Raw genomic sequence first — 14,431 nt, forward strand, 5'->3', positions numbered from 1 at the left:
GTGAGTGAAGGAGGCTTTGTTGTGAAATAGGAAGCCGATTCCAGATTTAATTTTGGATTGGAGATGCTTAATGAGTCCGGAAGGGGAGTTTACAGTCTAGCCAGACACCTAGGTATTTGTAGTTGTCCACATATTCTAAGTCAGAACCGTCCAGAGTAGTGATGCTAGTCGGGCAGGCGGGTGCAGGCAGCGATCGGTTGAAGAGCATGCATTTAGTTTTACTTGCATTTAAGAGCAGTTGGAGGCCACGGAAGTGGTGTTGTATGACATTGAAGCTCGTTTGGAGATTTGTTAAGTGTCCAAAGAAGGGCCAGATGTATACAGAATGGTGTCATCTACATAGAGGTGGATCAAGGAATCAACCTCGGCAAGAGCGGAATCGTAACTTACACATTCCTCATGAGCTTAGTTCAACTGTCATACCCCATCAGAACCCAAAACATTTAAGCTTATTTCACTCCAATGTGTGTAAACAAGGCAAATGTAAACAAACACTATATAGCCTCAAATCAACATTATAGTTTTAACCATGTTATCACGGATGGTCATTCCTTGCATCCGTGTCTGAATTTTAGTGGTTACATTTCTCCAGGCTATCCCTCTGCTTTTTAGCAAAATGGGCAGGGTGTACACTTTATTGGTACAACTGCTGATTTCCCCTTTTAATATGACAGTAGTTACAGAAACATGCCATGTCGTCGTGATTGTAAACCATGGCTCTGTCTCGCTTGTTTACTCTCTTTGTAGCACGTGCTGAAAAAGCTGCTGGCCATCACTGAGCTCCTTCAGCAGAAACAAGATCACTATGCCATGTCCAACAGCAACAGGTAGTACAGCACTCCTCCTCTCTCTCTCTTGCTCTCTCCCTTTGTCTCCCTGCACAGAGACACACAGGGGACCTGACCCAGCATGCTCCAATCATTACCATGGCACCCCTCCATCTCCCATCTCCTCCTACAACAGTCCCACCCACCACATTGCCATGCCAGGAGAGCTATGCAATGAAAGCAGCAGGAAACCGAACCAACGCAGTACCTAAACAAAACAAAAAAACTCAACTTGCACCAGACTGCTGTATGCGCAGGAAATGTTTTTTTTTTTTTTTTTCTGAAAACAGTGTTCATGATTCTGTGACTTGGGTACATGTATGCGTATCATTCCCCTTCATCAAGAGGGTCAAAGATTTGATTTCAAAGTAAAGCTTCACATGCCCAAGACATGTTTTTCCACACAGCACAGTTTGCCAAAGTATATCTATCTCCCTGCTCAATATGAGGAAAGTCAACTGACATGAAGAAGCGACAGTCAACCCTGTAATGCTTTTTACTGTTATGGTTGTGACAATGTCCACAAAGTGCTGAAACTAGCGTTTCTATTTGTCTCCAGTATTTGGGGGTTCTTTCTGTATTTTTGTCCGGAGATTCTTGCAGAAAGTATGTTTATTTTATCTATTAAAAAAAAAATCTTGCTGGAATCATGAGTATATAGTTGAAACTGTTTGTTTGTTTTTTCCTTCCAATTGTATCACATTTTGATTGTTTGGTTCACTCTTCCTTAACTTCTCAATGCCAGACAAGATGCAGAATAAATACAAATAAAGTTAATGTTTACAGCAGTAAATCTTTGAATAGTACAGATTGTATCAGACATGCATGCACTTATTAAAGTTGTTTTGTAAAGTAGATAATGGAGTCGTTCTTCCCCAGGTAATTAGTGATTGTTAAAGTGCCTTCAGGGCTGTCTGCTCTGTGTTATGGCCTAGAAATCCAGGTTTGAGATGTAAGAACAGCCTTGTATCATAACTTTTCAAAAATGGGTATTGAAGTATGGCAAATTAATGTTGGCAAATTCACTGTGCTCCGAGCCTAGTGATGTTATGCCCATGGAATATACACATTTTTACTACATAAGTCATTTAAAAACACATTTGCATTTCAAAGTTGACACCCAATAAAACATGTATCTTACAGAAGACGAGACCTTTTGAAAAAGCATCATGTATGTCCTCAAAGATAATACTATCTAAATCTTCTCTCGTTGTTGAATCTTGCACACATTGGGTAGACCTGTGAGACTATTGGCCAGTATTGCTGACAGTCCTTCAGTGACAACAGGGGGTTGGGTGAAAAACAAAAATGAAAACATTGTTTGCATCATTCATAGGTCATCCAGATCTTCATCAGTCCGCTCCTATTAAACAGAGCTATTTAATGACCTGTAAATCATGAGGCACTGGTAGCAAAAATGTGAAGTGGTTTTGACTCAACTTCTGTCATCTGGGGCTCTTTCACTACATGATCATCCTCGTATCCTTTCTTTTCCTGTAAAAAAAGAAAATATATATTTGTACGTTTTCTGATGTTAGTGCACAATCGGGTGGTACATGTAGTATTGTTGACCTGTGTAAGCTGTGGGCTTTGACTGGACTGAAGCAATGTCAATCATGGAGTTCAGTCTGCTGGAATATGTTTTTAAGAACCTCTGTTTTCCTTGTTTGCACCTCCATGATCATCCCTTCAAGTCATGCACCCCCCCCCCCCCCCTGTTGTCTAGTGTACATCTGTCATGACCGCTCCATGGTAAACACCGTGTGACGTGACCGTCCAGAGTTCATAGCAGGATGGATGTGGAAGGGGTTATGGTGGCATGGTCAATAAATGGCATTAAGATGTAACTGATGTACAGTCCTCAACAGTGTGCACTTTGTCTTGCAGGACTGAGTGCACCATCATGGCATTGGCTGCCATCATCCAGGTAATGTGATTTTTACCAATGGGACGAGGTCAGTCAGCCATGTACTGGCATGGAGCGCTGGACCGAAAAGCTAGGTGGTTTTGTATTGAGCATGTAGCTTTCTGGACATTATGATCCATTATGGCCGACTGAGTCCTGCAATGGGAATGTGACTGACTGGATCTGGGAATCTCTTGCCAGTCCCAAAGCCCTTGAACAGACACTGGTTAATAATGAGTAACTCCTTACCCAATGCTAACCTGAACTATATTCAAGCTTGAGGGCCAAATCAGACAAGAGGACACTTTGAAGACTTGGCCTACATGGCAGAGTTATATAGCTTACAGAGAACTATAAACTGGACTATCTCCTGTATGTTGACTGGTTTGGCCTTTGTCCTGACTTGAACCCTTGAGGTCCCTACACATTTAGCCTCCTTGTCAACAGTGGAACCTTCCTGAAGGACCTTGGGTCGGGCTAGCCAAAGCACCGTAGCGATAACAACGACCTTCAGGGAAATCTAATGTAGCACTGATCCAAGAAAGCCTTAACTCCCTTTCTACACACCACTACTTCACTTGATTTTACAACCCAACCTCTTCCTATCTCCACAATGGCTGCTTTACAGTCCACACTGGCATATATGCGCGCGCACACACACACACACAGTGCCAGTCAAAGGTTTGGACACCTACTCATTCAAGGGGTTTCTTTGTTTTTACTATTTTCTACATAGTTTAGGTGTCTTCACTATTCAACAAACACATGGAATCGTGTTGTAACCAGAAAAGTGTTAAATATTTTCAAAGTAGTCACCTTTATGACTGCTTTGCACACCTTTGGCATTCTCAACCAACTACACCTAGAATGCTCTTCCAACAATCTTGAAGGAGTTCCCACATATGCTGAGCACTTATTGGCTGCTTTTCCTTCACTCTGCGGTCCAAATCATCTCAATTGGAGGCAAGGTCAGCTGATGCAGCACTCCATCACTCTCCTTGGTCAAATAGCCCTTACACAGCCTGGAGATGTGTTGGGTCATTGTTCTGTTGAAAAACAAATTATAGTCCCACTAAGTGCAAACCAGATGGGATGGCGTATCGCTGCAGAATGCTGTGGTAGCCATGCTGGTTAATTGTGCCTTGAATTCTAAATAAATCACTGACAGCGTCACCTGCAATGCACCCCCACACCACTTCCTCGATGCTTCACGGTGGAAACCACACATGCGGAGATCATCCGTTCACCTACTCTGTGTCTCACAAAGAAACAGCGGTTGGAACCAAAAATCTCAAATTTGGACTCATCCAACCAGAGGACAGATTTCCCCCATCTAATGTCCATTGCTCATGTTTCTTGACCCAAGCAAGTCTTATTGGTGTCCTTTAGTAGTGGTTTCTTTTTAGCAATTCGACCAATCTGAGGTGCAGTTAACTCTAATGAACGTATCCTCTGTAGCCGAGGTAACTCTGGGTTTTCCTTTCCTGTGGCGGTCCTCATGAGAGCCAATTTCATTATAGAGCTTGATGGTTTTTGCGACTGTAGTTGTTGAAACTTTCAAAATTCTTGACATTTTCCTGGATTGACTGACCTTCATGTGTCAAAGTAATGAAGGACTGTCGTTTCTCTTTGTTTACCGTATTTGAGATGTTCTTGCCATAATTTGGATTTAGCCCTATTTAGTAAAAGACCATTTTCTGTATACCATCTCTACCTTGTCACAACACAACTGATTGGCTCAAACGCATTAAGAAGGAAAGAAATTCCTTTTTACAAGGCACACCTGTTAATTGAAATGCATGCCAGGTGACTAACTCATGAAGCTGGTTGAGAGAATGCCAAGAGTGTGCAAAGCTATCAAGGAAAAGGGTGGCTACTTGGAAGAATAACATACATTTTGATTTGTTGAACACTTTTTTTGCTTACTACATGATTCCATTTGTGTTATTTCATAGTTTTAATGTCGTCACTATTATTCTACATTGTAGAAAACAGGAAAAATAAAGAAAAATCCTGGAATGAGTAGGTGTGTCCAAACTTTTGACTGGTACTGTATGTGTGTATATACACTGCTCAAAAAAATAAAGGGAACACTAAAATAACATCCTAGATCTGAATGAATGAAATATTCTTAAATACTTTTTTCTTTACGTAGTTGAATGTGCTGACAACAAAATCACACAAAAATTATCAATGGAAATCAAATTTATCAACCCATGGAGGTCTGGATTTGGAGTCACACTCAAAATTAAAGTGGAAAACCACACAACAGGCTGATCCAACTTTGATGTAATGTCCTTAAAACAAGTCAAAATTAGGCTATGTAGTGTGTGTGGCCTCCACGTGCCTGTATGACCTCCCTACAACGCCTGGGCATGCTCCTCCTGAGGAATCTCCTCCCAGACCTGGACTAAAGCATCCGCCAACTCCTGGACAGTCTGTGGTGCAACGTGGCGTTGGTAGATGGAGCGAGACATGAGATGTGTTCAATTGGATTCAGGTCTGGGGAACGGGCGGGCCAGTCCATAGCAACAATGCCTTCCTCTTGCAGGAACTGCTGACACTCCAGCCACATGAGGTCTAGCATTGTCTTGCATTAGGAGGAACCCAGGGCCAACCACACCAGCATATGGTCTCGCAAGGGGTCTGAGGATCTCATCTCGGTACCTAATGGCAGTCAGGCTACCTCTGGTGAGCACATGGAGGGCTGTACGGCCCACCAAAGAAATGCCACCCCACACCATGACTGACCCACCGCCAAACCGGTCATGCTGGAGGATGTTGCAGGCAGCAGAACGTTCTCCACGGCGTCTCCAGACTCTGTCACATATGCTCAGAACCTGCTTTCATCTGTGAAGAGCACAGGGCGCCAGTGGCGAATTTGCCAATCTTGGTGTTCTCTGGCAAATGCCAAACGTCCTGCACGGTGTTGGGCTGTAAGCACAACCCCCACCTGTGGACGTCAGGCCCTCATTACCATCCTCATGGAGTCTGTTTCTGACCGTTTGAGCAAGACACATGCACATTTATGGCCTGTTGGAGGTCATTTTGCAGGGCTCTGGCAGTGCTCCTCCTTGCACAAAGGTGGAGGTAGCGGTCCTGCTGCTGGGTTGTTGCCCTCCTACGGCCTCCTCCACGTCTCCTGATGTACTGGCCTGTCTCCTGGTAGCGCCTCCATGCTCTGGACACTACGCTGACAGACACAGCAAACCTTCTTGCCACAGCTCGCATTGATGTGTCATCCTGGATGAGCTGCACTACCTGAGCCACTTGTGTGGGTTGTAGACTCCGTCTCATGCTACCAGTAGAGTGAAAGCACTGCCAGCACTCAAAAGTGACCAAAACGTCAGCCAGGAAGCATAGGAACTGAGAAGTGATTTGTGGTCACCACCTGCAGAACCACTCCTTTATTGGGGGTGTCTTGCTAATTGCCTATAATTTCCACCTGTTGTCTATTCCATTTGCACAACAGCATGTGAAATTTATTGTCAATCAGTGTTGCTTCCTAAGTGGACAGTTTGATTTCACAGAAGTGAGATTGACTTGGAGTTACATCGTGTTGTTTAAGTGTTCCCTTTATTTTTTTGAGCAGTGTATATGTACATATACACATCACTGAAGCTACTAGCTATATATTTTATAAGCTGCTTTACCTGTTGATAGGATACACTTAGGCTTATATGACAAAACCAGTGTTTGTGTATGTATGACTGCGAAATGGAGTTGTACTATAGGTTCATATTTGTGTCATAGCTTAACAGTTTGTAGGACCTATTTGTAACCTGTGAATGTAACCTGTGAAACGAACCTGATGTCTGGGCCTGAGAAACTAAAGGAACTGAGAAATCTTCCCTTTTAAGCCTGGGCTCATCAACAGAAGCTTTAATATAATTGCAACATCAATGTAACCCTCACTAACCCACCTTCCTTGGCAATACACTAACCAAGATCATACAGAGAACTTCTGTGCAGGCCAAGCCCAGATTCATCACCCTGTCATTTGGATGAGAACTGGTTGATTTTGTTCAACCATCGTCTGCTTTTCCAAACAGCTCAAAGTCAGAGACTTGGAGCCGATAACCTGTAGTTTCTCAGTTTAGATGTACTGAAGATTACACAGACCTGACTCAAGTGTTCATAGACTAGACTATCGATATGGGTGACAACTCCTCTCTTCAAAATGTACAAATGTAACTGTTCTGCTTCCTCTTCATTTCATATAGCGGATGTGTTCATTTTAGATTTTTCTACCTGATAGACAGAACTGTGAATATTTTGCATCTTAGATACACTTGTTTGACCTGGCTAAATAAAACTGTTAGTATGTTTGGAAAAAGGTATTGCTTCATTTGTGCAAGACTATTTACTCTGAAGTGGTCTTTAACAAAATATCTTCTCCTTACCTGACAGCCATTCCTATCACACAAAATGAACATAAGTCAGCTGATCATTTCTACCTCCCCAGTTGTGTGGTAGTGCACCCATGTAAGTATACACTCTTTTTGCGCAATGCAACAATTACATGTGTTTGTAACCGACAGATTCATTCATTAACTCAATACACTGAGTATATCAAACATGAGGAACACCTTCCTAATATTGAGTTGCACCCCCTTTTGCCCTCAGAACAGCCTCAATCGTCAGGTCATGGACTCTACAAGGTGTCGAAAGCGTTCCACAGGGATGCTGGCCCATGTTGGCAACAATGCTTCCCACAGTTGGCTGGATGTCCTTTGGTTGGTTGGTGGACCATTCTTGATACACACAAGAAACTGTTGAGTGTGGAAAAACCCAGCAGCGTTGTAGTTCTTGACACAAATCGATATGACTGGCACCTACTACTATACCTCCGTTCAAAGGCACTTAAATCTTTTGTCTTGCCAATTCACCCTCCGAATGGCACACATACACAATCCATGTCTCAAGTCTTTAACATCTTTATGTTAAATCCTGTCACAATCCTGTCTCCTACCCTTCATCTATACTGATTGAAGTGGATTTAACAAGTGACATCAATAAGAGATCCTAGCTTTCAGTTGGATTCACCTGGTCAGGCTATGTCATGGAAAGAGCATGTTTTGTATACTCCGTGTTTACGAACATACACGTTGGCGTTTGTGCCAAAGTCAGCATGGGCCCTCTCCAAATCAAACTTTATGTCACATGCGCCGAATACAAGTGTAGACCTTACCATGAAATGCTTACTAACAAGCCCTTAACCAACAGTGCAGTTCAAGAAGAGTTAAGAAAATATTTACCAAACTAAGGTAAAAAATAAATAAAGCTTCATTTTGTAAGCGTTCACCTCTTGTTTCAGAAATTCATGTTTCTTCATGAGTTTTTATCCCTGTGTGAAAAGAAAATTATTGTCTGTGAAACACCATGAATAGCATTTGTATAATTTTGATTTGCAGTCAAATTTGATCAAGCTTTCCACCTTGTGGTTGGAATTGGAATCATCGCATCGTACATCTTTAAGAGTCTCTTTGTCCTCCTTCAGTCCCATACATTCTGTCAGATAGCTATAACAAAGTGGAAAACAAAACTAGTTTGAAACGTAGATTACTGTATTGAATGAAAACGTGAGAATTACTACCCTGCTTTACAATACACTATGAAAGTATGTTAGTTGCCACTTGCAGTCCTGAGGCCATGTTGGCTAGGGCCTCATTCCATTTCAGCCCTCATCCCCTGAAACGGAGCCATGCTCTTGTCTAGAACAGAGCCCTGGTGCTGGCTACCTCTCCATGCTGAGGCCGGCCTGCGAAGCACTGTTCAGGATGGCCGTCATGGCGATCTCAGATGGGGGAAACAGCAGGCCAGTGTCCGTCAGGGTGGCCCGAGTCAGGAAGCCATCAGCACTCTTCCTCAGAGACTCTGGGTTCTCCAGAAGAGGGTGTCTTGTCTGAGGTAAAGGTCACCAATACACGGCAGTTATCTGAAGCCTAACCTGCTTGGTTTTCTATTCGTACAGATTTAACACACCTACAAGTCCGCAAAATCGGTCTTTAAATCTCAGCAACAGACTTCATTAGGTTATGTTCATCTGCTGTATCTCTACTGAGCTTCAATGACCTGGTAGGTATCTCCATTTCCATCCACCCACCTTGAGGTCTATGAGCAGGCCCTCCATCAGTCTGTAAATGGTGTGTACCACCAGGTGGAAGTTGAGCTGCTGAATGAGAAGGAGCACATACTCCAAGATCTGCTCCAGAGCCCTCCTGTCCGGCCGCACTCTTGCACAAGATCCCCCACAAACTGGGTGCTGGACACGTTAAAGTCATCCACCTACAGGTCAGCCTGAAAGAGAGAAAAAAAGAGGTAAGCCAGGGAAGAGGTGGGATGAAAAGAGTGGGAAGTTAGCAAAACAATAGAGCAGAGGAAGGAAAAGTTGTGAAGAGAGCATAGGGAGGAGAGAAACATGGAGGTTAGTTCAGAAATCAAGTGTATCTGTAGCTACCTGAATAGAAGTAATTAGAGGAGCCTATATACTGTATTTCTTAATATAAGAATATAGGAGTACTAGTCAAAATCAAGCCCTTGACTACTCACTCACATGATTGTTCTGGGGTGGTATCCATTAGTGAGTTGTTCAGGTAAAATCTCCGGAAATACATGATGGCTGTATCCTGTTGATGATTGCAATGTTAATCTCTTACATAAAACCGGTTAGGTCGGATTTACGGTGTACTAAAGCCTCACATAATTGGTCAGCTGCTCAAGTAAGTTCTGGGTCCATGTTAAGAGAAGAGATGGAGACCTTCTCTCTTTGCAAGTTATGGGCATAATGTCTCCTTCTGTTTAAACATTCAAAAGATGCCAACAACTGCGAAATCTTGATTAGTCCAAATAACCAGTGAAGACAAACACTATAACTACTGCTGCCTTATCCTATGCATCCCATTCAGTCCCTACAGATTCTCTGGGTTTACATGCAGTATATTTCCATGAGTGATTAGGTGTACCTTTACAAAATACATACCACAACAGACTTGGGCATCACAGGCTTGAAAGCATTGCAGAAGTCAAGCAGTCTCTTCTCATAGTGCCTGAAGAGGATGTCCTCCTCATGAGAGTCACTAACCCTAGGCTTTTTAAAGGAAGGGATAAAGGAAAGGATGAGAGATGACAACATTGGGAGGTGGCAAATATAATCATAAAGTTGTAGTGCAAAAAAAAAACTAGACAATGTGACTCATTATCACATGTAATGTAACATGCTACAAATAATTTTACCTTCCCACTGGTGAGCATTTTGTTGCAATATTTCCCGGTTGGGTTCATCTCAGTTTCATACTTTCTTCATTGTGGAATGTCCAGAACTTTCTCTGTGAGCTATTGTGAAACATGGTAAAGCTCTGCACATAACAGAACATGTAGGTTGTCAGGATGTCATTGATTCGAAGATACTGACACCAAACATGACATGTTCAAGGTAAGTTACCTAGCAAGCTAGCAAATTTTTTAGCCACCAAAAATAGCATGGGACAGTACATTGCCTGTAAAATTGAAAACGTTATTAGATAGTTCAATGAAGCAAACTGGGCTGGGTCTCCCAAATGCATGGTAGCTCTAAAATAATCTTAATTCACCGAGGTAAAAAAACAAAAACAGTTTCAAGTAGGATATTCGCGCTTTCAAACCACTTGAGCCAAAGACTCCAAATAAGTGTCACAATGTTGGAAAAATAGCGCACAACATTGCACATGTCTTATTTTCACGGTTCGCTTTCCAAAGCTAATAAACGTGTGGAAATGTGAGCAGCATGTTGTATTCCTAGTTGAATTAGTTAGGGGGCGTTTTTTACATCCCACTTAAAAAGATGAGAGAGGCCTGTAATTTTCATCATAGGTACACTTCAACTATGACAGACAAAATGAGAAAAAATATCCAGAAAATCACATTGTAGGATTTTTTATGAATTTATTTGCAAATAATGGTGGAAAATAAGTATTTGGTCAATAACAAAAGTTTATATCAATACTTTGCTATATACCCAAAATATAACTTTTTGGTAAAAACTCAACTCGTCGTGTTTGGAGGACAAAGAATGCTGAGTTGCATCCAAAGAACACCATACCTACTGTGAAGCATGGGGGTGGAAACATCATGCTTTGGGGCTGTTTTTATGCAAAGGGACCAGGACGACTGATCCGTGTAAAGGAAAGAATGAATGGGGCCATGTATCGTGAGATTTTGAGTGAAAACCTCCTTCCATCAGCAAGGGCATTGAAGATGAAACGTGGCTGGGTCTTTCAGCATGACAATGATCCCAAACACAACGCCCGGGCAACGAAGGAGTGGCTTCGTAAGAAGCATTTCAAGGTCCTGGAGTGGCCTAGCCAGTCTCCAGAACTCAACCCCAAAGAAAATCTTTGGAGGGAGTTGAACGTCTGTGTTGCCCAGCAACAGCCCCAAAACATCACTACTCTAGAGTAGATCTGCATGGAGGAATGGGCCAAAATACCAGCAACAGTGTGTGGAAACCTTGTGAAGACTTACAGAAAACGTTTGACCTCTGTCATTGCCAACAAAGGGTATATAACAAAGTAAATTTATAAAAAATCCTACAATCCTGGATTTTTTTTTTCTCATTTTGTCTGTCATAGTTGAAGTGTACCTATGATGAAAATTACAGGCCTCTCTCATCTTTTTAAGTGGGAGAACTTGCACAATTGGTGGCTGACTAAATACTTTTTTGCCCTACTGTATATTTTCTAAAATGAGATCACAAACAGGAAATAACACTTTCAAGACCAATTTGTTGAAAAGATGTTTGGTCAATACAGAATCAATTTGGTATGTCATTCCAAACAATGTGTTTATTTTTATTTATTTTTAATGTTACCTTTATTTAACCAGGTAGGCAAGTTGAGAACAAGTTCTCATTTACAACTGCGACCTGGCCAAGAAAAAGCAAAGCAGTTCGACACATACAACAACACAGAATTACACATGGAGTAAAACAAAAATAAAGTCAATAATACAGTAGAAAAATAAGTCTATATACAATGTGAGCAAGTGAGGTGAGATAAGGGAGGTAAAGGCAAAAAAAGGGCCATGGTGGTGAAGTAAATACAATATAGCAAGTAAAACACTGGAATGGTAGATTTGCAGTGGAAGAATGTGCAAAGTAGAGATAGAAATAATGGGTTGCAAAGGAGCTAAATAAATACAGTAGGGAAAGAGGTAGTTGTTTGGGCTAAATTATAGATGGGCTATGTACAAGTGCAGTAATCTGTGAGCTGCTCTGACAGCTGGTGCTTAAAGCTAGTGAGGGCGATAAGTGTTCCCAGTTTCGGAGATTTTTGTAGTTCATTCCAGTCATTGAGAGGCGGCCAAAGGAAGAATTGGTTTTGGGGGTGACCAGAGAGATATACCTGCTGGAGCGCGTGCTACAGGTGGGTGCCGCTATGGTGAAGAGCGAGCTGAAATAAAGGGGGACTTTACCTAGCAGGGTTTTGTAGATGACCTGGAGCCAGTGGGTTTGGCGACGAGTATGAAGCGAGGGCCAGCCAACGAGAGCGTACAGGTCTCAGTGGTGGGTAGTATATGGGGCTTTGGTGACAAAACAGATGGCACTGTGATAGACTGCATCCAATTTATTGAGTAGGGTATTGGAGGCTATTTTATAAATGACATCGCCGAAGTCGAGGATTGGTAGGATGGTCAGTTTTACAAGGGTATGTTTGGCAGCATGAGTGAAGGATGCTTTGTTGCGAAATAGGAAGCCAATTCTAGTTTTAATTTTGGATTGGAGATGCTTAATATGAGTCTTGAAGGAGAGTTTACAGTCTAACCAGACACCTAGGTATTTATAGTTGTCCACATATTCTAAGTCAGGGCCATCCACAGTAGTGATGTTGGACAGGCGGGCAGGTGCAGGCAGCGATCGGTTGAAGAGCATGCATTTAGTTTTACCATCTTGGGAATGAAGTTTCCCACATAAAGCTATTTTTTGAGGAATAATTCAGACATAAGTAATTGTTCTACCCGAGCTGGCATGAGAGGAATATTGACTTTGCTCTTGGTGTTTTCGACAGCAAGGGTAATATTCTTGCTTGTGGGTCAATATCACTAAAAGTGTTATTTTTTTGTCCTCAAGATAAATCATTCAAAATTGTATATAAAAGATATACACTTGATAAAATTTCAAAAGGATCCATGTGTGTATGCCTTCATGACAATAGAAGCATAATGACATAGACTTTAAACTACATTTTATACATTTTAGACTCTTTTATTTCAGTGGAAGGAAGCAAATCAAATCAAATTTATTTATATAGCCCTTCGTACATCAGCTGATATCTCAAAGTGCTGTACAGAAACCCAGCCTAAAACCCCAAACAGCAAGCAATGCAGGTGTAGAAGCACGGTGGTTAGGAAAAACTCCCTAGAAAGGCCAAAACCTAGGAAGAAACCTAGAGAGGAACCAGGCTATGTGGGGTGGCCAGTCCTCTTCTGGCTGTGCCGGGTAGAGATTATAACAGAACATGGCCAAGATGTTCAAATGTTCATAAATGACCAGCATGGTCGAATAATAATAAGGCAGAACAGTTGAAACTGGAGCAGCAGCACGGCCAGGTGGACTGGGGACAGCAAGGAGTCATCATGTCAGGTAGTCCTGGGGCATGGTCCTAGGGCTCAGGTCCTCCGAGAGAGAGAAAGAAAGAGAATTAGAGAGAGCATATGTGGGGTGGCCAGTCCTCTTCCGGCTGTGCCGGGTGGAGATTATAACAGAACATGGCCAAGATGTTCAAATGTTCATAAATGACCAGCATGGTCGAATAATAATAAGGCAGAACAGTTGAAACTGGAGCAGCTGCACGGCCAGGTGGACTGGGGACAGCAAGGAGTCATCATGTCAGGTAGTCCTGGGGCATGGTCCTAGGGCTCAGGTCCTACGAGAGAGAGAAGGAGAGAATTAGAGAACGCACACTTAGATTCACACAGGATGCCGAATTGGACAGGAGAAGTACTCCAGATATAACAAACTGACCCCAGCCCCCTGACACATAAACTACTGCAGCATAAATACTGGAGGCTGAGACAGGAGGGGTCAGGAGACACTGTGGCCCCATCCGAGGACACCCCCGGACAGGGCCAAACAGGAAATACCAGCAACAGTGTGCGAAAACCTTGTGAAGACTTACAGAAAACGTTTGAAGCAATGTCCTAAGTGCTGCTCAATCAACTTCAACGAGATTGGAAAAAAATATATACATTTAAAAAAGCATTTCCTAATTTTCTAATTTTCTTCATTAAATGTTATCTTATGTATAGACTTTTGTGTTAAATGCTGCACTTTTTATAAGACTATTGACTATTTTCTGTACATCCTCAGTCAATGTCCACCAGGTTACATTGTGGTTACTGGCACTTATATATATTTTATATATTTTGACATTAAAATACAATATACAGTGGGGCAAAAAAAGTATTTAGTCAGCCACCAATTGTGCAAGTTCTCCCACTTAAAAAGATGACAGAGGCCTGTAATTTTCATCATTAGGTGCACTTCAACTATGACAGACAAAATTAGGAGAAAAAATCCAGAAAATCACATTGAGGATGTTTAATGAATTTATTTGCAAATTATGGTGGAAAATAAGTATTTGGTCAATAACAAAAGTGTATCTCAATACTTTGCTATATACCCTTTGTTGGCAATGACAGAGGTCAAACGTTTTCTGTAAGT

At 42.1% G+C, this 14,431-nt stretch overlaps 1 protein-coding gene and 1 pseudogene across 3 annotated transcripts in view; one reads left to right on the plus strand and one right to left on the minus strand.

Moving 5' to 3' along the window:
• The window catches only part of LOC135521447 (ras GTPase-activating protein 1-like), a 47,488-nt gene extending 45,801 nt beyond the window's left edge, over window positions 1-1,687 (plus strand). For all 3 annotated transcript variants that reach the window (XM_064947305.1, XM_064947316.1, XM_064947342.1), the window contains one exon: window positions 748-1,687. In XM_064947305.1, coding sequence (XP_064803377.1) covers window positions 748-831 — 84 coding nt within the window. In that variant the 3' untranslated portion in view covers window positions 832-1,687. The remainder of the gene's footprint in view (window positions 1-747) is intronic.
• A 470-nt stretch (window positions 1,688-2,157) lies between these two features.
• Window positions 2,158-10,082, minus strand: LOC135521720 (cyclin-H-like; annotated as a pseudogene).
• Between the last annotated feature and the right edge of the window lie 4,349 nt (window positions 10,083-14,431).

Source organism: Oncorhynchus masou, chromosome 1 (assembly GCF_036934945.1).
Source record: "Oncorhynchus masou masou isolate Uvic2021 chromosome 1, UVic_Omas_1.1, whole genome shotgun sequence".
In the NCBI taxonomy this organism is placed as follows: domain Eukaryota; kingdom Metazoa; phylum Chordata; class Actinopteri; order Salmoniformes; family Salmonidae; genus Oncorhynchus; species Oncorhynchus masou.